At 35.3% G+C, this 23,888-nt stretch overlaps 1 protein-coding gene across 8 annotated transcripts in view; it reads right to left on the bottom strand.

Moving 5' to 3' along the window:
* The window catches only part of Katnal1 (katanin catalytic subunit A1 like 1), an 81,273-nt gene that overhangs the window by 44,951 nt on the left and 12,434 nt on the right, over positions 1–23,888 (bottom strand). For all 8 annotated transcript variants that reach the window (XR_012436272.1, XM_074043614.1, XM_074043613.1 and 5 more), the window contains exons 2-3: positions 17,884–18,059; positions 15,794–15,954 (exon numbers count right to left, since the gene is read on the bottom strand). Coding sequence is in view for 7 of the 8 variants with exons in the window: in XM_074043614.1 (XP_073899715.1) it covers positions 15,794–15,954; positions 17,884–18,045 (323 nt within the window). In the remaining variant the exon portion in view is untranslated. The remainder of the gene's footprint in view (positions 1–15,793; positions 15,955–17,883; positions 18,060–23,888) is intronic.

The raw sequence follows: 23,888 nt of genomic DNA, 5'->3' as shown, positions 1-23,888 counted from the left end.
TGCCACTCAATATTCTGATGGGCTCATAAAAGGTCTGAATGGGACAGCTCAACAAACTAGATGTGCCATTTGTGGCAAGTCCCATGTCTCAAAGGAAGTGTGCCTGTGCTTTGTAAGTCTTCAGTTCCATCTCACTGCAGTTTGATACTACATTTGTAACAGACTCTGTCAACTTCCCAAAGGACATCCTTCATTCTGTTCTGTACTTCTTTGTCCATTAGTGCATCAATGCACAATGTCACGCTTCACTTTAAGGACTCGGTGACAGCTTTTGGGCTGTGTAAACAATGTAACTCTGAAGGCTTCTTTTACTGGTCTCTCTCTAAAAGAAGACTTTAGTAGAGTTATACAGCATCACCGACCTCTGCCCTAACGGTCAAACAGACTGACACTATGCTAACTTACAGCATTTCAAATAGAAAGAATACCTGCTTAGATACGCAGATAAAGACAAGAATGTCTACACAGTGGTCAATCTTCCTACGTGAGATTTTCCCATGGAAATGGGAAAAAATATGCCTTATTCTATCACATGAATATAAGATTGATTTCCTCTGAAATCCAGTACTTTTTCTTTCTAAATTATGTTAATTATAATCCAAATATAAATTCCATCCTCAGAAGAGATGTGTAAGTTATTACAAATTTATATAATGGAATACAACACACAAAGGAACATGAACTACAACTACATGCAACAGTGAAGATAAATCTCAGCACCACAATGCTGAGGGAAAAACAAGTTCAAAACATACAGACAGTACAATGTTAAGAAAAACAGATATCATTTGATGATATGAACACACATAGTCAAAGAGTAAAGTGAGATAAGGAAAATAAAAAAATACTAATTCAGGACAGTGTTTCTCTCTCTCTGAGGTTGAAGAAAAGGAACAGGATGTGGAGAAGCACATACAAGGACCTTTGAGTATAACACGGTTAAGTTCTCTTAACTTGGTAGCAGGCATTTATCTGGAATTGTCTTATAAGATGTGCTGTAACACTAAATATTTGAGCACCTAAAAAACAAAATTGTAGGTTTTGGCATGTTCTGGCAATGGGGGCTCAGAGTATATAAGCTAAACTGAACCTATTGTACCTGACCAGCAAATCCCCCATAAAAGATCAGGCAACAGAAATACATATCTGTCTGTGGCACTCACTCTTCCAGGATTCTAGGAAGTCAGAGGAGAAGAATCTCTTCTGAAGCAGCTTCATTCAACACTAGGGTCAGAAACAGGGTCTACTCTACTATTACAACCTTCTCCAACAGACACAAAGATTCCTTCTTAAGACTATAGAGTTCTTTTTGCTTCTCCTTCCTTCCTGTCTAATGATTAAATTCTTTGGTTATATCTATTTTGTCCATACAGTGTTAGAATTGTGGTTTAAGAGTAAGTAATCTGGGGACTGCCAAAATGGCTCAAACAGTAAGAGTGTCTGCCTAGCAAGCATGAGGCCCTGAGTTCAAACCCCAGTACTGAAAAAAAAAAAAAAGAGTAAGTAATTTGGTATAGGTGGGATTTATGTCCAAGAATATTAATTCAGATTACTTAAAATTAACTTCTGGAAAAGAAAGAAAATCATACTTTGCTACCACATTAATTTATGTAACTTTAGAGTTAAATAAAAGACAAGAAAGAGAAATGTCAAATAGCTCACACAGATGTTTTCACTATAAGGACTTAAAGTCAACATTTGAGACTTCTGAATCCAAGAGAAATTATTTGGTAAAAATCAGCAGGCAGAAAAACAAAGCTTAAACCTACGATTTGAAGTTAAACATTAGTGATAATTTTTAACATATACTCATCAAATATGTAACTGCTATTTTTCAAATCAGAAAATATTTATTGTGTACCCAGTAAGTAGGGGGACTGTGCTGGATGTTATAAGTCGTATAAAAGTACTGCAATTGCCATTCCACGATCACAGTGAAACAGAAGGGCAACCTGAAGTCAGCTGTAGATTTAAAATCCTAAAACCTGAGGTACTCTTTTCCTCCCGGTATATGAACTCATCACTTAATATCGACGAGCTTCACATTCTTCCCCTGTAAATGGAGATGATAATACTTCATGAAATTTTTTCTCTAAATTTAATGAAGTTTGAGAAAGAAAAGGTTCTACAACTGGGCAATATTCCAGAATGAAGCTCATTCAAAATACCCCTTACTTTGTGGAATTTTCAAAGTTTACTTTTCATTGAGGTATAACCTATATACAGTAAAATGAACATTTTAAGTATAAAAGTCAAAAAAAAAATTGTACCATGTAACTGCCAGTAGATCAAATCAAAATCTTTCCCAATATCCTAGACAGCTCTTTCACACTCCCTCTTAGTCAATGCCAGCCCCTAAGGGGAACTACTATTCTGACCTCGGTGTCAGAGAACAGTATTGCCTATTCTTCAGTTTCATATAAATGGCATCCTAGAGCACATGCCTGCCCTCCCTCCTTCCCTCTTTCCTTCCTTCTTTCTTTCTTTTCTAGTACTGGCATTTGAACCCAGGGCCTTACACTTGTTAGGCAGATGCACTACCACTTGAGCCATGCCTCCATGGACTATCTCAACACTCACTGTAAAAGTCATCTGTGTTACTGCATATACCATTAGTTTAACTTTTTCATTGCTATGCAGTATACTATCACATAAATATACTAAGATCCATTCTACTGTTGATGGATATTTGGGTTGTTTCCAGTTTGAGGTTATTTTTTCCCATTTTTATTAGGATATATTCATTGTACAGGGGGGATTCATTATGACAATTCCAAATAGCCTTAAAATATGCATTGGTTAGATCACTCCCACCATCTCCTCCCCTCCATAACCCCCTCCTTGGTTCACTTAAAGCAACTGCAGGAGGTTTCATCGTTCTATTTCATATATGCATATGAAGCCCATCAACCATATTCCCTCACCTTCATCTCCTCCACTCCCCCTCCCACAAGTACCCCCCAACACCATACCTGTTTTACAGGCCTGTCTTTGATTATTAATTCCAAAGTCAATGTTCAAAGGGGTTTCTCAAAATATCCCCACTGTTCAACCCTTTCCACTGCTCTCCTATATCCTGTCTCTTCCCCCACCCCCATTATTCAACAACTTTCAACACATATCGCTACACCTTCTACCTGCAGAGATGTAATTCATTTTGATACTATTGACTCTATCTTGAGGATACTATTAAAGCTGCTAGGAACATGAGCATTATATTTCCTTTTTTTCTGGAAGTTCTGGGGTTTAAATTCAGGGCCTCATGATTGCTAGACAGGCAGTCAACCACCTGAGCCCCTCCCCAAGGCCCGAGCATTATATTTATATAATGAAAAACATAAGCACTCATTTCTTAGAGTATATACTCAGGAATGGAGTTGCTCGGTGAGAGGGTATATCAAAGATTAGCTATAGTAGATATAAAGTTTCCCAAAATGGTGATGCCATTTTACACTCCTATCAACAAAGTATCAGAGTGCCAGGTGTCCATCCTAGACTTCTGATGGGATGTGATGGTATCTCAATGGTGTTCCATTTCACCTTTCCTACACTACTACACATGTTGAACATCTTTTCATGTGCTTATAACTATGTGAATATGTTCTTCTGTAGAGTGCCTATTCTAGTCTTTTGTCCACTGTTTTTTGTCATTCTTTATTGATTGTTATTTATACACTCTAAAAACAAGTCCTCAGTCAGATATATCCATGTGTCTTTTTCCCAGTGCATGGCTTATCTTTTTACTCTTTGAATGGTATCACTTGTGATGAGCAGGTCATAATTTTAGAAATACAACTTATCGTTCTAGACATCAACTTACCACTTTAGTGTTTTGTTCTTTGCCTAGCCCAAGATCATCATGATTTCTTACTTTTTTCTAGAAGCTTTATTTTACTGCCTTCTATATTTAATATTGACCTATTTCAAATTAATTTTCTGTATGGTGTAAAGTGAGGAAAGGTGTGTTAAGATTTTTCACCAAAAATGGATATTCAACTAACCCCAAGCATTTATTGACAAGACCCACTTTCCCTAATGAAAAGCAGTGGTACCTTCTTCACAAATCAAGTTACTTCACTGAATTCAAGGTTTAGTGATAAGTTCCAGTTCTAAAGAATACTTCAGAAATTTTTAGTTGTTTGCTAGCAGATTACAAAGAGATAGCATACCTAAGAGTCTGTTTTAAATGTTTTCTTACTAATTCTTTCAACAAATATCTGAACTGCTAAGTACGAAAGTCACCATTCTATGTTTAAAAAAAAAAAGCTGTATTAGGCTAACCCCCTTGCATTATCTAAGCAAATTACACACATTCAGAAACATATTGAGTACTACAGGAATACTGATATGAGTTTACTGTATCTTCCTCAAGGGTGCATTTTGTGCAGAAAATACTCTTTACAAGCTACTTTGATTTTGAAGGTATTCAAGTTACTAATGTGAAAAAATACAAAAATTCAGTTCTTTAAATCTTATAGGTTCAACTACAAATTTTTTTTGCTGATAAGACTAGAAGATTTTAGAAGTGACAAAAGAATTTTGAATAATATGAATGGTACCATTTACAAACCTAGCTAATAAAATGCCACCAAACTTCTTGTCTACATTCATAAATTTAATATGCTGTATTTACTTAGTTCTTCCACTGTCTTCTTAATAAAGAGTAATTTACATATAAATCCCTCTATAAATCTTCTAATAAATTAAACTTGTAAACAAGACAACCTTAAATTTCTCCTAAATGTTCCAATAAAGTATTGAGTAATTTTTTTTTTTTTTGAGACAGGGTCTCAATATGTAGCCAAGACTGACGTCAGGTTCAGGATCCTCCTGTCTTAGCCTCCTGAATGCCTGGATTATAGGTATGTGCCACCATGCCCTGCTAGCACAAATTTTTATGTAAAAAAAACACAAATGTACATTATTCCATAGTACACTTAAAAGTAGAATTGTATGCACAGCATTCTCATCAGCCATATTTTATTAAATATCCTAAGTATATAAAATAATAAATATGCAAAAGTACACATTTCTTACAGAAAATTATTACTACAGTCATACTTACTAATTTTTATTCTCTTAGTTTGATCTTAAATAAATAAATAAAATCATACACTGAGGGGGAAAAAAACAAGTAAAATTTTAAAATAAGCTAAAAAAATTTTTTTAACCTGGAGATGCTTCATTTCAGGAAAGAGCTATCCAAGTTAACCAGAAATTGCAGCTGGTATGAGACTTGGGGCTGCAGGCATACTTTTCATACCAAATATTAAAAAAACTCATTGAAAATGGTGGGGACTGCCCTCTTAGCATTCTAGTGTTACCCACACTACCAGTGAGACACTGAGTAGATTCAGCTGAGACACTGAATAGACTCTTGTCAGTGATTCTGACAGGCCATACTAAATCTTAAAGTTGCTATGGCACTTGTTCAAGCATGTCAAGGGGGAGAGGGTTAGTAACATTACTAATTCTTTAGTCTCATGATGGAATTCCACCATTTCCAGTTAGGTTAATTACTTGACTATATCACATTTTTCTTCAGCTCAAAAAACTGTTTCGTTATTTCTTAAAAAAGAACTCTAAATTTTAAAACCTGAGATATTTTAATTTATTCATATCTAAGTCAAAAGACCTTAGATTATGAGATTATTCAGATTATCAGAACTAGAAACCTTTCCAAATAATAATATCAACTGAACTTTCCATATCTCACAGGTCTTTGCTCAGTGTTTATAGCCAACTTCTGAGATTATCCTACTGATTTGTAAAACAAATATATAACGTATTCCCAGCATTTGAGAAGCCTACAATTTAGCTGGAAAAAAAAAATATATATATATATATAACTACAGTGGACATCCCTTTCTGTTCACACATAAATCCTACAACTGTAGGATGAGACTCTGAAGAACTTATGACATAAATAATATATAGTGACAATAAAAATGAGCCAAAAGCCTTTCATAAGAAAACATACAAGAATCTTAGATAAAATGGAACAAACAGCTTCATACCAGAAGGTAAGAGAAATATCTAATGGACAAAAAAAAAAAAGGACTGAGAACTGAGAGCACCTGAGCCAACTGCACAGCAATCCTTCAAGGGTTTGGGGCCTCAGTCACCTGAGGGTTTACGATTTAATGACCACATAGTGAGACCTAAAATTGGGCCTTAGGCCTACAGAAGTCACACAGGTTGAACTGAGCCAGCAACATAAAGCCAGGATTGTCAAACAGCAAGAACCTTAGTGAAGGGGTAGAATTAAAAACCTACAGAAGAAATAAATACATTTGTCTACCTGGGCCTGTGTGTCTATTTGTGGAGTGAGGCAAAAGTCTCCCCCTACAATAGTAGCCAAGGGTTTGTCCTCATGTGATTTGGGTCTCAACTTTATACTTCCTCAGAAATTTAGCCAGGCACTGCTGGCACATGCCTGTAATCCTAGCTACCTGGGAAGCAGAGATTAAGAGGATTAAGGTTTGAAGTCAGCTGGGGCAAATGATTCATGAGACTTATCTCAAACATACCCAATGCAAAAAAGGGATGGTAGAGTGGCTCAAGTGGTACAGCACCTACCTAAGTAGTAAGCATGAAGCCCATAGTTCAAATCCCAGCAACACAAAAAAAGAAAAAATGTACCTAAAAGTGATCTTGGAGTAGGTGACATCCTTAAGGCACCTGGCTAAGACAAATTCAGATCCTCTTAGGATTGGCACATTGTCTAAATTAGAATGACTGAATAAAACCTTGCTGAAGAGACATTCTCAACTTTACCACAGCTATCAGAAACATCAAAAAGATAAAGCTCCCAGCACCTTGACAACAGAACAGTTATACACCAGAAAATAAATGTTTAAAGTTATTAAAAGCATTAAAAGTGAATTTTAAACAAAAGAAGCCCAATCGTCAGTAGTATAAAAATAAACTCATGCTTAGATAATTCATAGTGAAACTGTTTAATGCCTAAGACCAAAACTAAAATCTTTAAAAACAATGAGAAAGTAAAATTACCTACAAACTAAAAGTAATTAGGCTGATAATGTAAGCCAACAGACAAAATGATATTATTGTCCTCTTCAAAGCATAGAGAATAACTACCAACCTAGTATTCTATATTAACCTATCATTTAAGAATAACAGGAAAAAAAGTTACTTTGATACAAAAACTGGTAGTTTACCATTAATAGAGAATTTTGCTGTAAGAACTACTAAATATACTTCAACAAAGCTGAATCTAAATCCATGAAGAGTGAGGTACAAGGAATGGAAAGCAAGACAACTGGAAAATATGTGGATAAGTGTAAATAAGCATTTATTTACTCATTTTCTCAACATATACTTACTGAACGCCTACACTGTGCCAGACAGTGTTCTTGGTGCTAGGGGTACAGCAGAAAATCAAAGGCCCTGACCTTATAGATCTTACAATCTAGGTAGGGGATGACAAACACACACCAGGCAGCAATACTGCCATGAAGAAAAATAAAGCAGGGTACAGGATAGAGTGATGACAGGTGAAAGGATAAGTACTTTAAACAGGGTGGTCAAGATAAGACTCTGGAGGACAGCTGAGCAAAGACCTGAACGAAGTGAGGGAATCAACCATCTGAGTATCACGAGGGGTGGAAGTGAGTAATGAAAGTACAAACCTTTCTCGAGCACTTCCACCGTGGAAGGCTGTTCTTTACACTATACCTGCATTACATCACTTAATTCTCACAATAACCCTAGAAGGTAATTTTTATACTGATCCCAATTTACAGAGGAGGAAAATTAAAGAGAAACTGATTAGCTCATTCTACTGACACTAAGTAGCAGAGCCTAAACCTTGAGCCACTCCACCAGCCCTTTTTTGTAATGGGTATTTTCGAGACAGGGTCTTGCAAATTATTTGCCCAGGCTGGCTTTGAACTGTGATCCTCCCGATCTCTGTCTCCTGAGTAACTAGGATTACAGGTGTGAGCCACCAGCGCCTGGCTTAATAGATACCTAGAACTCCAAACAGAAATTTCAGATGAGTGACTACTGAGATCTATAAAATAAGACAAACTTACATAAAACAATGTTTTAACAATAAAATAAGAAGACCAGAGAGAATGTCCTCCCGCCTATGGGACATCAGACTGAAAAATATCTGGTGCCTCTGCCTTTACTCTCAAATGCTCGTTTGCTTTTTCTTCACTCAGTGAAATGACCACAAAAGAACCTGCATGAGCTGTCACCTCCAGAAGCTGCCCACCTCTCTGCGCCCCCACCTCCTGTGACTGAGCCAGCCGCTCCCCTGCAGGTGCATTTGATCCACCCTCTTGTCTACTCAAGGACACTGCTCCTGCAGCTCTGCCTCTCACCCACACCCATGCAGTATCTCTCAACCACATCTTCCACACAACGCTCCCAGCAGCACACCATTCCTCTCCTACAATAACAAAGTTGTTCTCTCAGTCTTCCCTGAGTATCCCACTTGACTTCTCTGCTCCCCTCCTCAGCAAGACTCACTGAAAAAACTGTACATGCTCACTGTCTTCAGTTTCTCTCTTCCCACTCTGAATTCATTCCGTCACTCTCTACCATCCCACCAAAACTGTGCACACTCACTCAGAGCAGGAGGGTTGTGAGTTTGATGTCAGATTGGGATTCATAATGAGACCCTCTCAGAGAGACACTGTCTCAAAACAAACAAACAAGCCAGGCACTGGTGACTCATACCTATAATCCTAGTTATTTGGAAGGCTGAGATTGGAAGGATCACAGTTCAAGGCCAGCCTGGACAAAAAAAAGTTTATGAGACCCTATCTCAACAAATAGCTGAGCGCAGTGATATGCACCTGTCATCCCAGCATCATGGTCCAGGTGGGCCTGGGCAAAAAGCAAGACTCTATATCAAAAATAACCAGAGGGAAAAGGATTAGAGGCATGGCTCAAGCAGTAGAGCACCTGCCTTACAAGCACAAAGCCCTAAATTCAAATCCCAGTTCCCCGCCCCCCAAAAAAAAGATCTGTGCACTGAAGGCACCAGTAAACTTATGCTGCTAAATTCCATTTGATTGTCAGTCCATGTTCTATGCTATGTGTGACACACACACACACACACACACACACACACACACACACACTGTATTTGATAAAGTAAGTAACTTAGGGTCCGTTTCTTCTTCTAAAACCCAGGGATAATAATAGTACCTATTTTAGAGGGAGGTTTTGAAGATTAAATAAAGAGTTTATGAGCACAGTATCTGGTTCACAGACAAGAATTCAATAAAAGTTAGTTATTGTGTTTCGTCATCCCTGCCACCTACAGTCTCTCACAATCTAGAAACAGAGTCCATCTCCTACTCCAGAATCAGTCTTTGGGAAGACAGCATGACCCCAAATTGTTGAGAAAGTGGGTATAATCTCAACATGCTGACAATATTAGCAAATAACTTACTCCACTGTATAAAGACTGACCATGAAATTTCCACCTCAGCCTCGGGTGCTGATTCCTAAATACCACTAAGCCCAATCTCTCAAACTCTGGTTCTGATTTCCAATTCCTATGATGTATTTAATTCTGTGCTCCATTTTTTCTCATTCTCTGTAGCTCACTAATCGCCAATGCAGTCTATTCCACTTCAGTAATGGTTCTCACACCCATCTTCAAGCCCAAATGGTTGAAAGAGCGGGGACCACATCTATTTCTGCATCCTCCCATATGTGGGTGGACCTGGCATAATACTTGGTATATATAACAAATCCCAGCACCCGAGCTCAAGGTTTCTAGGATGCTTAGATTATTTCTCTTGTTGGTTTCTTTTCATTTTGTTTGTTTGTTTGTTTTGAGACAGGGTCTTGCTATATAGCCCAGGCTTGCTGGAACTCTCCATCCTCCTGCCTCAGCCTCCTGAGTACTGGGATTACAGGTGTACTACCATGCCTGGTGTTTTACTGGTTTTGAGGCCAGGGCTTTTCTTTATTATCACTATACTGCCAGACGGCCACAAACAGATGATGTCTAACATATGTTGAATATTTATAAAATCTATGTTGGGTAGATCAATGATATAGTACTTTTCTTCCTAAGACTTCAAAGCACTTTTACAGTGCAATCTTATTATGGTATGCACTTTATAGGGGAGAGAATCTGTTCACAGAGAAGTAAACTTGGAAGATGACTCATTCAGTAGTGGAAATCATACAAAAGCTTGCTGTCCCAACCTTCTAATATCAGGAAAACAACTGAATCACAGCTGGTAAAATACCTATGATAGTTTACTCTCTGATCTTTCTCATTATAAACTGTGTTTTAAAATGCTACTGGTTACTTAAATTATTTGAGAACCCAAAGAAACATAAGACAACAACTTTAGTACCAAGTCAACAAAGGCATCCACTGCTGAAATTTTGTAGAATAACACTAATTTGATGAAAGCCAACCTTCCCATTTATATGCACAAAGAAACACACTGCACCATCTCCCATAGGTCTTCATGAAATAATATGAGAAGGTCTATTCAAGTTTTAGTCTACCTATACAGAATAAGCCAAATGATAACTTCAAGATCACAGATTTCTCATCACTCCTGTCCCAAAAGGTGTAATTTTTTTAAATCCACCATATGAGGATTAAATAGCCATGATGGAGAACACAATGGAAGATATTCAAAAAATTAAAAATCATATGATCCAGCAATCCTACTTCTGAGTATATCCACAGAAAATGAAGTCAGTGTGTTGGAGAGACAACTGCACTCCCATGTTTATTTCAGCAACATTCACAGCAGACAAGACATAGAAACAACTTAAACATCTACCAACAGATGAATGGGTAAAGAAAATGTGGTGTGAATATTCACAGTGGAACATTACTCAGCCTTAAAAAAGAAGGAAATCCTGCCATTTACAATAACATGGATGAACCTAGAGGACATAATATTAAGTGAAATAAACAAATTGCAGAAAGGCAAATATTGCATGATCTTACTTATATGTGGGATCTAAAATAGGCAAACTCATAGAAACAGAGAATAGGGGCTGAAGTGAAAGGGACATGCATTTTCTTAGCCCATTTTGTGCTGTTATAACAGAATGCCTGAGGCTGGGTAATTTATAATGGACAGAAATTTATTTCTTACATTTCTAGTGGCAGGAAAGTCTAAGACTAAGGGGACCACATCTGACAAGGACAGAAGGCAGGGCCAAAAGAGCACAAGAGCCAAGAGGGGACCACCTGGCTTTTATAACAAACTACTCCCATGATAACAATACTAATCCAGCCCTCATAACCTAATTACATCTTAAAACTTCTACTTCTACCTCTCTTAAAACTGTTGCACTGGGAATTAAGTTTCCAACACATGACTTGGGGGACATTCAAAGGAAAGCAGGGGTTCATGATGGTCAAGGAATACATACAAAGTTTCAGTTGTGCAAGAAGAGACACTTCTGGAGGTCTAACATACAACAAGGTTTCTATAGTTAACAATATTGTATTTTATACTGGAAATATGCTAAGAAGATAGATCGTAAGTGCTCATATCACAAAAAGAAAAAGATGGTAAACTATGTGAGATGACAGTTGAGTTAACTGGCTTGATTGTAGCAAATATTTCACAATGCATACATGTATCAAATCACTTTAAATATATACAATTTTTCTTGTCAACTATACTTCAATAAAGCTGGAAAAAAGATTTACCACATTCATTTTCTGAATAAATAATAATTTATTGAATATGAGCTATGTCAAATATGTTCCAATATAGAAAGTCTTAGTTTCATAGCTCAAGTCTCACTAGGAGAGATCATCTCATTAAAGACAATATACTTATGAAACCTACATGTAGTATATTATAAACATCACTTCATTAATAAAAGAAACCTATTGGCTTAGGACTCTGTGAATGATCTGAAGGCTTCATCTCCTTGGAATTTAATTTTATTATTGATATCACCTCTCATCATGCCTGACTTTTACAGCTCAATTTCCTCACATTTAAGGTAATGAATCTAATTTATTTTAAAAGATTTTTTGACTTATTCAAGCAGCTGCTGATTTAAAACCTGATTATGATAAAACTCAACAGATCCATGACACAGAAAGTATAACTTCAAACAGTGTAGCAAAAGCACTGGTGGAAACCACAGTATACACATTACCTTGGCATGCAGCAGTAGGGGGAGGGGGGAAATTCTGGGTTAGCAGTCCACAAAGGGATAACAACAAAACTGCAAAAAGGGCTGCCAAAGTAGTGGTTAATGCCAAATATCTCAACTGCATCCCTGAAATGCTTTGCACAAGAAAAGGTAAACTGTATTTTCCTAGTGACTTAGGTCATAACACCAGATAGGGAAAATTTTTAATTATGCTTAAAATATTGACAATTATTTCATTAAGCATTTTCAGTTTCTTTACTCTCTCACCACCACTAGAGTAAGGATTTATCAAGTAGATAATATCAGGATATATAATGTATATCAAAATATAGCCACAGATACCACAGAGTGTGTTATTAAAATAACAGAGCAGGGTGGATACAATTAAAACTACTGAAGTTGAGAAGATCTGAGTTCAAATACTGACTCTGACACTTTCTTGTTCAGATGACTAAAAAAATAAAACAAACTTGGTAAGCCTCAATTTTCTCATTTGAAAATTACCTTCTTACTAACAAACTAGCAATGATAATAAGGGTACACAATAACTTTATCTACTTCATGGGACCACTAGAGGATTAATAATGCCTGTAAACCTTAAAAGATGTGACCAATAATTGTTAGCTATCATCCTTTCCTTGAAAATGATCACCAACTTCCTGAGACTTTAGGCATCTAAAATGCCATAACCTCTTTGCCAGAAAAATATTTCAGAAAACTAAAGGTTTATATAGAATTTATAGGAAGAAAAAATTACTTGAGAAATTTTATGGATAAGGCAATCTTTTTTGGGTTTTTTGGCAAACCCTTTTGCATGCTAAGCAAGCACTCTATCAATAAGCTGTATCCCCAAGACCCCAATCATTTTTCAAATCTGTTAATCTCTTGTTATTTATTTGAAAGAATACTGTAGGGTACTGAAGGGTGAAGAAAATCAAAGTATATTACATATACATGTGTATATATATATATATATATATATATATATATATATATGCATGGAGACAGCATAATGAAACTCACCAAATATTGTTTTAAAAAGAGAGGAGAGGCTATAGTCACTCATGCCTGTAATCCTAGCTACTCAGGAGGCAGAGATCAGGAAGATGGCAGTTCGAGGCCAGCCCAAACAGTTTGTGAAATCTATCTCAAAAATACCCGACACAAAAAAGGGCTGGCAGAGTGGCTCAAAAAGTAAGTGTCTGCTTAGCAAGTGTGAGGCCCTGAGTTCAAGCCCTAGTACAGCCAAAAAAAGGGGGAGGGAGAATGGAAAAGGAAGGAGGGCTAAGGAATATAACAGAGGGATGAACTTGCTCAAAATACATTCTACATATCTATAGCATGTTCACATGAAAACCCCTGGTATAATTAATGTATTAACGCGCCCTAAATGATATAATTTTAAAAATCATTTCTTAGATCATATCTAACTCAAAATAAAGTAAAGCACTAAATTTTAAAAATTTAGGGGTCATTGATATATATACGTTATAGTCAAAATATGAAATATCCCCCCACAGGCTCATATGCTGTATACGTGTCATTGTATAGATGGTAGCACTATTTTGGGAGGTTGTGGAACCTCTAGGAGGTGCAGCCTAAGCTGGAGGAAGTGGGTCACTGGAGGACTGTATCTTCTCTACTTCTTGTCTCCCTCCCTCTCTACTTCTTGTCTGCCATGAGGTGAACAGCTCTCTTTTGCCACACTCCTGCTGTCATAGGTTTTTCCCAAACGCAAAGGGCCATGCAACCATGGACTGAATAGTCTGAAACCATTAATCAAAATAAACCTTTCCTCCTTTTAGTTGTTTTTCCCAGTGTTTTATCACTGTGATGCAAAAGTAACCAACACAATGTAGAAATGAGATTCTTTTTTCCAGGTAACATTTGCAGTTTTAAATTTACTTTTATTAAAATTTTCTGATGCATAGAGGGAAACACACACATACGAAATAGCTACATATAAGGGCCTATTTAGTATGGAGAAGGAAGATTTGGAGAAATACATTCTGGTGCATTTGGCTTCACTTTTATTACAAAAAAAGAATTAAAACAAACAAGTTCAAAAATAAATGAGATCTATGTTGTGGGGAGGTAAGGAAGCACAAAGCAAAGGAAGTTAACTGGCTAGTGTTTCTCTAATGAGGAGAGGTTGCCAGGTTGTTATTCATCAATGAGAAAAGGTCATCCACAGTTCTTTACTCAGTTTGAGCCATGAACATTAGTTATTACCTGTGGACACTGCTGCTTTTAGCTTTAAACTAGAAGTATATTTCAAAATTAATGACTCACAGAAAAAAATAAGGTATTCCATTACAGACACATGCAGAAAAATTCAAGTTCCAATAGACGACAATTATGGCCATTGTTTCTGTTCCTTTTTTTTTGCAGTACTTACTTGGACCGTCCATGGTAATACCTATGACCTCTGAAGACAGTGCCATTTGAGAGATTAGGGTTACTTAATCCAAAACACCTGAAGGAAGTTACATCAGATGGAAAAACTACATTGTCCTTTAAAAAGAATCTTTGTTCAGTGTTTTTACCATGGGAATTGCAAAATTATCTATAACTTATTGGAAAAAATCATGAAAGAATAAATTAACCACTTTTCACTATCCTTTAAATGTTTTTAGAAAACTTCAACAGGAGATGAGTTAAACAAATGATCACAGCTACTGACCAAAGGAAAACTTATTTTCTATGGTGCAATACTCTAGCCATAATACCACTCCACAATAAAGCAGACAGAAAGCAAGAAAGACCTAATCTCCGATCCTAAGCTAGCCCAATTTACAAGTCAGGGTCCCTCAGGCCTCAGTTTCCTCAGTTGTAAAATTAGTAGAGTTGCTCATTCAATGTTGAATTCCATACTATGTGCCAAACCCTATGTTAGCAAAGGAACTCAGTTGTGTTTTCAATAAATTAAACCATGACCCTTGCCCTTGCAAAGCTTCTAGTCTTATGAAGAGACAAATAAATCAACAGGATAACTGCTCTGAACAAATTTCTATGCCTAAGCAAACTGAAAACGCTGCAGAGGAGACAGCAGAGCAGACTTGTTTATAGATGTAAATTATGGGTATTTTTGAAAAAAGAACACACTGTGCAGACAAGAAAACAAGGAAGAAGAGAGAGGTTTAATGTGAATGAGCATATATTGGATGTCAGAGAAAAGTGATGGGAGGTAGGAACATTACATAGCGCACTAAGAAATCTAAACTTTTAGCAATAATAAGCCACCTAAGCATTATTGGTAAAGCTCCTTTTACACTGAGACTAGAAACTGGATGAAGGTTCAAACAGATAAATCCAATTTCTCCTGTTTCATTTGAAGTTGTTAGACTTTTCAAGCAAAACAACATCCAAGTATTGATGCTGATATTAGGAAACTTAAGACTTCTCTTAATTGATAAATTTTAGTACATCTATTATTACTGCAATGATAAAGCATTCTAAAAGCAAGATATATGATAAGTGATTTACTTCTGCTTTTTATCAAACACAAACTCTGTAATCCTATAACTTGTGAAAATTATAAACATATATTAAATGTATAAGCCCTCCAAAATGCTTTTTCATACTTAGTTCAAATAAAGTCTCACTCTGAATATCAATTATCTAGAAGCACCTTTAGAGAATATAAAGTCTTATTTACTTGTGTTCTGCAGGGACAGGAGGTGGCCAAACTGCAGGATCTCTAAATGGTTCGTCTTGACAGGACACTGGGAAATCTGGGGGCTTGTCGACTTTAAAACTTTCTAAAGTGCTGACAATACTTTTTACTTGTTCATATTCTTCCAGTAATTCCTGCCGGACCTGAAAAAAAATAGCCTTTATGCTGGAAAGCATTTAAAGTTTTGTAAATAAAGTTTATACAAAATGTAAATAAAACATTGCTACAGGATGTAAGTTTTCTTAACGTCATTCAAAGCACACAGAATGAATCATTAAAACATACTCAAAAATACTGAAAAAACTATTCAGAGTAATATACAGAGAATACCCAAACAATGTATGCACATGTGAATAAATGAATAAAAAATTTTTAAAAATATATATACAGACAACAGCAGAGTAATTTGACAAAAGACATAATTATGCAACTTTCATAAAGGAAATAGTTATGTCTTTCATAATAGAACTCTAGCTCTACCAAAAAAAAGTGAAAATCATTAACATAATTTAAAACAAGTAACTAAGTCAGTAACAAGGTAACTACTCCCAGAAATCTCTATTGTGCCTGCTAAATCCTTTTAAAATACTCATAGATTACAAAAAATGTAAAAATTTTCACCAGCAACTCGTATCTACAATATCACTAAATATGCCTGTCATGAGTATCTGAAAGCCTAAGGCACTATATAATACTGTGAACTACATATTTTCAATTTTTATTTAAATTCTCCTTCACCTGAAATCTAATATTTTGGTCTTAAATTCTTTCAAGTCCTGGGTAAAGTTTATTTTAAGTTTAAGTCAAGATTTTTCTTATATTTAGGGCTGGAAAAGTGGCTCAAATGGTAAAGCACCTGCCTAGGAAGTGTAAAGTCCTGAGTTCAAACCCTGCTACCACAAAAAAAAAAAAAAGATTTCCCTGTATTTAAAAAAAACTTAACTAAGCATGTACTATTTGGAAAATGCTGTTTCCAAACTCTAAGCCCACACTAATTTTCAAAAGCAAACAGATAAACATTAAAATTATGTTCATAAATTCAGTTTGAGTAATTTTTTTAACCAGAAAGCACATTTTGCTCTTAAGCAGAACAGAAGAAATGTTCCTCCATCTTTACTTTGAACAAAATAGCGAAAAGAACAAATGAAGACGTTACAGAACCAAAGAAAAATCTAGGTAAAATTCAACTGCTAATATATGCCATTATATAGTATGCTATAACAGAGAAATGAAATTTCAGAACCCAATAGAAACACAACAGAAATACCTATATATAAATGTTCACTATTTAACAGATGTAAGCTACCCTGCCTGTGAGTAGTACAAAGAATAGAACTAAAAATCTCAGCCTGAGTTAGAGTATGATATTCTCATTCAGTCAACATAATTTGGTAATACTTAAAGTGGAAAAATAAACCAAATTTGCCCTCAAAAGTCAGTAAAACACTTGATTTCTAACAAGTGGAAAAATTAGGAGAAACACTTGAAAGGCATTAGCACATAACATGGAAACTCCAAAGAAATGTTTGACTTTGTTCTTTTAATTTTAAAAGGATTTTAAGTTTTAACAATAATTGGGAAAATTATAATTCAAGTTTTTATTAACTGTACTATTATATAATCAAGTTGTATAGTCAAAAGTTAGAAAATATATTAGTTTTTTTATTAGATTACTGACCTGTTTGTATTTGGAAGGAGATTTTCAAGGAAAAGTTCTATGAAATGAGTCAAAACTACATTTAAAAGTAAAAAGAGAACAAGTAGAACTATTTCAAAAATTTGTCAGACACAATTAAAATTAAAATTAAAATGTTTTAATTAAAAACAGATTCAATCAGAATTAAGTATCTTCAAAATATATCTCATGAAATACATGATCAAAAATATATAAAATATTAACTAGGAATATTAACATTGGAATATTACTGAGTTACATTTGAAGTATATTTCAGTATTCAGACAAGTAAGACCTATTCTCAAAAATCTTAAACTGGTGTTCCAACTCTAACCTCTCAAGTGTGACAGGCTATTTACTGCCATCCTGGCACATGGAGTGCTCCACTGCGCCTCACCTGGTGCCATTTGCCTTTGATAGCTGGGTCTCTGATTGACTGGCAATGTCTCTGAATCTGCTGGATCACTCCCTGGTAATACACCATGGACGAGTCATAATTTCCAAGAAGTGCATACTCTCTTCCTTTCTTTGCATTGTCACAAATCTCTGCCAAATTCATCTTCTTTCAGAGACCTAAACAATAAAATATCATGGCTTTTTAAAAGTTTTTAGCATTAACTTTAAAACATTTTTTGTCATCTTTATATAATTTTTTATTATTGTTGTACTGGGGTACAATGTGACATTTGCAAAAGTTATCACAATACATCATAGTTAAATTCACCCCCTCCATCATCTGCCTTAATCTCCCCTTCCCCTGGAATATTTCAACAGGTCTCATTCTTCCATTTACATAATCTTTCCACCTGTTTTTAAACCATTTTTATAAAATAATCTACTCAAACCATTTTAAAAGTCAAAAGTTATCTGTCATTCTTCAAGATTATCTGAAATCATAATACTGAACAAAATTTTCAATCCTGAAAGTAAAGGAGATCACAAGAACACCCAAGGAGACAACAGGGAGAGAAGTTACATAGACCTAGTCTTATTATTTATAGGTACATGGGATGGACACCAGTGTTCCTTACTCCTTTACAATTACCACAAGCTGCAATAATAGTAGCATACATTCTGAAGACTTTACTTTGTTTCACTGCAGAATATATTCATTTCTTGACAACACAGAAATAAGAATATGAACACCATACAAACAAATATATGAATGTTATGTTTTCCACTGATGTAAGTTAAAACTACAGAGATTTTCAGACTCAAGAGTGAAAAATCGTATTTAAGGACCATTTTTTGTCATTACTGGGGCTTGAACTCAGGATCTCCCACTTGCTAGGCAGGTGTTCTGTCACTTTACCATACCTCAGTCCTTTCTTTGCTTTGGTTATCTTTAAGATAGACTCTTACAACAAACAGTACATGATTTCTACACAATGAAAAATGTCAATGTTCTAGTACATGTATCCACAGAATACAAAACAACCATGGAAAGCTGCTTCTTCAGATTAAGAACATTAACACAAAATAATAAGGTGTGATGGTCAATTTGATTGTCAATTTGAGTAGATTGAGAAGTACTTAGTAGAGCACACCTGAGAGAGGATTAACTAAAGGGGAAACACTCTTCCTGAATGTTGGCAGCAGCATCCCATAGGCTGGGCCTGAATAGAATAAAAGGGGAAAAAGGAGAAAGCCCACTAGAGTAGGCATTCTCGCCTTTTGCTTCCTGGCTACCAAGAGTTGAACAGTTCTGCAGTACCACACCCTTCCCCCATAATGTACTGCCTCACCACAGTCCCTAAAACACAGAACCAGCCTACCACAGATTGAAACCTCTGAAATTGGGAGCCAAAATAAATTCATTTCCTTTAAGTTGCTTTCCTCAGGTATCTGTCACCAAGATGAAAAGTCTGCTAACACATAAGGTTTTATTACATTGACAAAGCTACAATAATAAATCCAGCATAAACAAAGCTGCTCCACAAAGTATTTTCTCCTAAAGTCATTGTGAGGCAAAATTAGTGTTAATTCTAGTAACTGCAAGTATACAATTATGCAATATAAAAATATTTTGATATAACCAAACGGTCAGCACACCTTTTCTATAAAGGACCTTCAAGTATGAGAACTAACAAGCAAAATGGAGGATATTATGTAAGTGCTTATATAATGAGACAAAATTTCCATAATTTTTACTGATGAAATTCAAAACATTGTAGTAGTAATAACATTCTGTAAGACACACTTTCTAAAGAGAAGAATAAAACTCTTATCGAGGATATTTCAATTAGGACTCAGTTAGGATTAGGAATCCCTACCATCAAAACCAATCACAAATGTTCACATAGTGCTGATTGCTAATACATTTTATATATTTCATCTGCGAAAAATGTCTTTTTTTTTTCAAAAAGTACCAGTTAGGTACTGCTGCAATCACAAATGTATCGAATCACAAGCATGTAATTTCCATTCAGCATATTCATTGTCTGGAAGGTATTTAAAGAATTCATTCTTCTCTGAGTTTTTGCCTTTTAGCAGGTTATTACATTACAGATTAATCATGTCCAATTAAAGGTTATGTGGAAATACTTCAAGTGCATAGCTAAATGGATTCTGTAATATGGAAATTTCCTTTTCATTTGCATCAAAGTTTGAAAAATGTTGCTGAAACTAATTTACACTCAGAAAATATAAAGACAGTAACTTTGGGTGGGAATGGAGATCTCAACTTATTTTAACTTTTACAGCACAGAAAGCTGCATAAAACAGCTTGATATTAAATGCAAAACATTAGTTAGCATTGAAAGAATTTCATCACAATGTAAGTTTCAATATAAGCACTTTTGATCTTGTAATTTTAGGTTGAATTCATTAAGAAACATTATCAAGTCTGTGGCAAAAACTGATTTCTAAAATCATTCTGAGTTCAATCATGGGGACTACAGGCAGTTCCTCTCATTCAGAAAAATTTTAATCTTAGCTATAACTTTGAAAGAAAACCTTGCCACCACTAACTAAACTACTGTGTGGTTAAGGCAGATGAGGATATTTGTTTTCTAATTTCTGATAAAAATTCAAGGAATTGGCAATGGCTAATCCCATGAAGGTAGATTCAAATATTCCCTGCGAAACACCTCAGAAATAACACAATGAATAATCATAGGCTTTAAATACCTTAAATTTTCACAGCTTTATAAATGTGTCCACCTGAGCTTATTTCTGTTCTGCACAAATTTTGCAACATCTTTTAGCAGATTCTACTTCAGGTTATGTGGAATTAGTGTCTTCTTCTTGAAAACATTCTTGTCTGTAGTTGTTCCACATTCATTAAGACTAATTCTTCAATAACTTCAAACTCAGCATTGATTTCTTAAATAAACAACAAGCAGGATTGCTAACATCTGCCAACTCATCATGAGCCAAGGAAAACCATTCAAAATCATTTACTTTGTTTCTTAATTGATTAATGATGTCCTCAACCCTTCCAGCAACTGTTCCTGCCAAAAGGCTAATGGTTTTAAACAAGTTTATTTTCTCCAGACACAGTTCTGTGCCTGCTGCAACCCCACATGATTCAGTTAACTCACCATAGGTAAATGACTTCCTTGCTTGGCTCACAAACAAGTCACTTGGAAGTTTACTCTGGGTATGATTTCATTTTCATTTTTTAATTTTGTGAAGAAATGTCACTGGAATAAGACATTCCTTTTTAAGTTTTCTAAATTTTCTAACCATTACTTTTTTCTTGCAAGCTAGGAATATTGTGATGAGTGCTTGGTCTGGTAATGTCAGTGTATACTGACTTATTTCTTTAGCACAGCTATAGTGTCACTGCATAATAAACACAATGCTTTGTCATCTAATTCAATAACCCACACTCCACTGCACTGTAAAAGTATGATATTCCACATGTGCATTTTTTGTCTTTTCTTGTTTTGACATAATGGGTATGCACTGACAAAAAAACAAAATACACAGTGTAAAGTATAGCACCTACACCACTGCTTACAGTGGACCAGGCAGCAGTACAAAGCAAGGAGAATGCCATGTGGTCTCTGACACAACTACTCAACTCTGCCATTTCAGCACAGCAGCAGCCACAGACAACATCTTAAGAACTAAGTGTGGCTGCATTCCAATAAAACTTTATTTATAGTACTGAAATCTGAATTTCCTTTAATTTCCACATGCCACGAAATATGCTTTTGATTTTTTCAACTCTTAATGTGAAAATAATTCCTAATTCATGGGTCATTCAAGAACTGGACTTAGCCCCTGCATTGCAGTTACTGACTCCTACTTGTAACTTCTATCTTAGGAATCCAAATTAAACCCAAAAGACGCAGAAAGAGAAAACATAATAAAGAGAAGAAATCAATGAAATTTAAAAAAAAAAAAAGGAAAACCAAATTTCAATGTGGTCAAAAATAGGTTCTTTGGAAAATTCAATAAATTGAATCAACCTCTAGAAAGATTTGCTAGGAAAGAGAGGAAGACAAAAACACTAATTACCATACTCAGAAATGAAAGATGGCTATTCCTACAAACACCACAGATAGTAAAAGGCAAAACAGAGTTTAATGAAATGAACAAACTCTGTGATGGTCACAACATACCAAAACTTACTCAGAAGAAATCAGCATAATCTGAATGAAACTAAATTTGTAATTTAACACACACCCCCACACCCATACACACACAAAAAAACCCACTCTAGACCCAAATGGCTTCACTAGTGAATTCTACCAAATACTTAGGGAAGAAACAAAACTAATTCTAAAGGAACTGCCCTAGAAAATAAGAGGCAGAAATAGTTTCATCTCATACTTAAGGCCATTATCCCGATACCAAAACCATATAAATACATAAGAAAACTGTACATCACTATCCCTCATGAACACACCCACAAACATCTTTACATTTTAGATAATTGATCCAGTAATATATAAAAGGATAAGGCATTAAGGCCTAGTTCTATGACTAAAATTTGAGATGGTTTATATTTTAAGCCAACTAGTATAATATTAAGAAAATTGAAACATCATATGATCATCTCAATAGATGAAGAAAAAGCATGACAAAATTCAACATAATTCATGGTAAGAATGCCTAGCAAAGTAAGAATAAAAGACAATGTTCTCAACCTAGAAAAGGCATCTATGAAATACCTGCAGCTAGCAATGTATTTATTGTGAAGACTAAATTCTGTCCCCCCAAGATCAACAGCAAGGCCAGAATATTTGTTCTTATCCCTTTTAATCAACATCAGAACTAAAGATTCAAACTAGAACAGGCATTAAAAAATAAAATGCATAAAATTCCTTTATTCACATACAACATGATCATTAATGGAGAAAATCCTGGGAAATCCACAAGGAGTCCTAGAACTAATAAGTGAATTGTGAAGGCTGCAAGACACAAAGTCAATATACAAAAGTCAATTGCATTTGTACCTACTAACAACATAAAAGTATTAAATACTGATAAATCTAAAAATATGTTTAAGATCTGTAACCTGACAACTACCAAAAAATTCCAAGAGAAATTAAAGACAGCCTAAATTAATAGAGATACACATGTGTGAATGTTTTTGTGAACTGAAACATTCAAGGGTTAGATGTCAATTCTCTTGAAAGTGAGACATAGTCAATGCAATTCAATAAAAAATTCCCACAGCCTTTTAAAAAAAATTGGCAAGTTGATTCTAAAATGTATACAAAAGTACAAAGAACACGGAATAGGTAAATCTATCTTGAAAAATAGGAGGTCTTATGCTAATTCCAAATTTTTCCAGAAAGTTAGCATAATCAAGACAGTACTGATTGGCATACACACACAGACCAATGGAACAGCTTCAGAGTCTAGAAACAGATCTACGCACATATACCCCCAATTAATTTTCGACAAAGTTGCCAAAGCAAGTCCATGAGGGGAGGACAATTTTTTTCCGACCAAAGGGTACTCAAACCAGATTTCCAGATTTCTTTTTTTAAAAAAACTGAACCTCAAACCCTTATATATGTAAAAAATGAACTAAAAAATGGTTTTATTGACCTAAATGTAAAGAGTTAACACTATTATATTTTTGGTTTTTTGGCACCAGTTCTTCAAGTTCCAATTCCCAGGGAAATTAGAAAAAGGCCAGGTAACATCTGCATATGCAGTCAGTTGAATTACAGGAAAGAAACCCTAAGTTTACAAAACCTGAATCTATTACGGGGAACAATAGTATCTTACACCTTCCAAGACTGTGAGCAAACCTGAGTTTTGCTCTGGCAGGGACACTGTAACCACACTCTTCTGTTTCACTTAGTACCTGCTGTCATCCTAGGGAGCTTCTTTGCCTTTTCTATGTTGTTCTTTTTTATGTATCACATCTTTCTCTTCTTGGTTTTACTCCCTTACCTTTATAGAGCTCATTTCCCACAGGTAGTAGATAAACATCTT

This window comes from Castor canadensis, chromosome 10 (genome assembly GCF_047511655.1).
Source record: "Castor canadensis chromosome 10, mCasCan1.hap1v2, whole genome shotgun sequence".
In the NCBI taxonomy this organism is placed as follows: Eukaryota; Metazoa; Chordata; class Mammalia; order Rodentia; family Castoridae; genus Castor; species Castor canadensis.
This window is presented reverse-complemented; position numbering and strand designations above follow the sequence as displayed.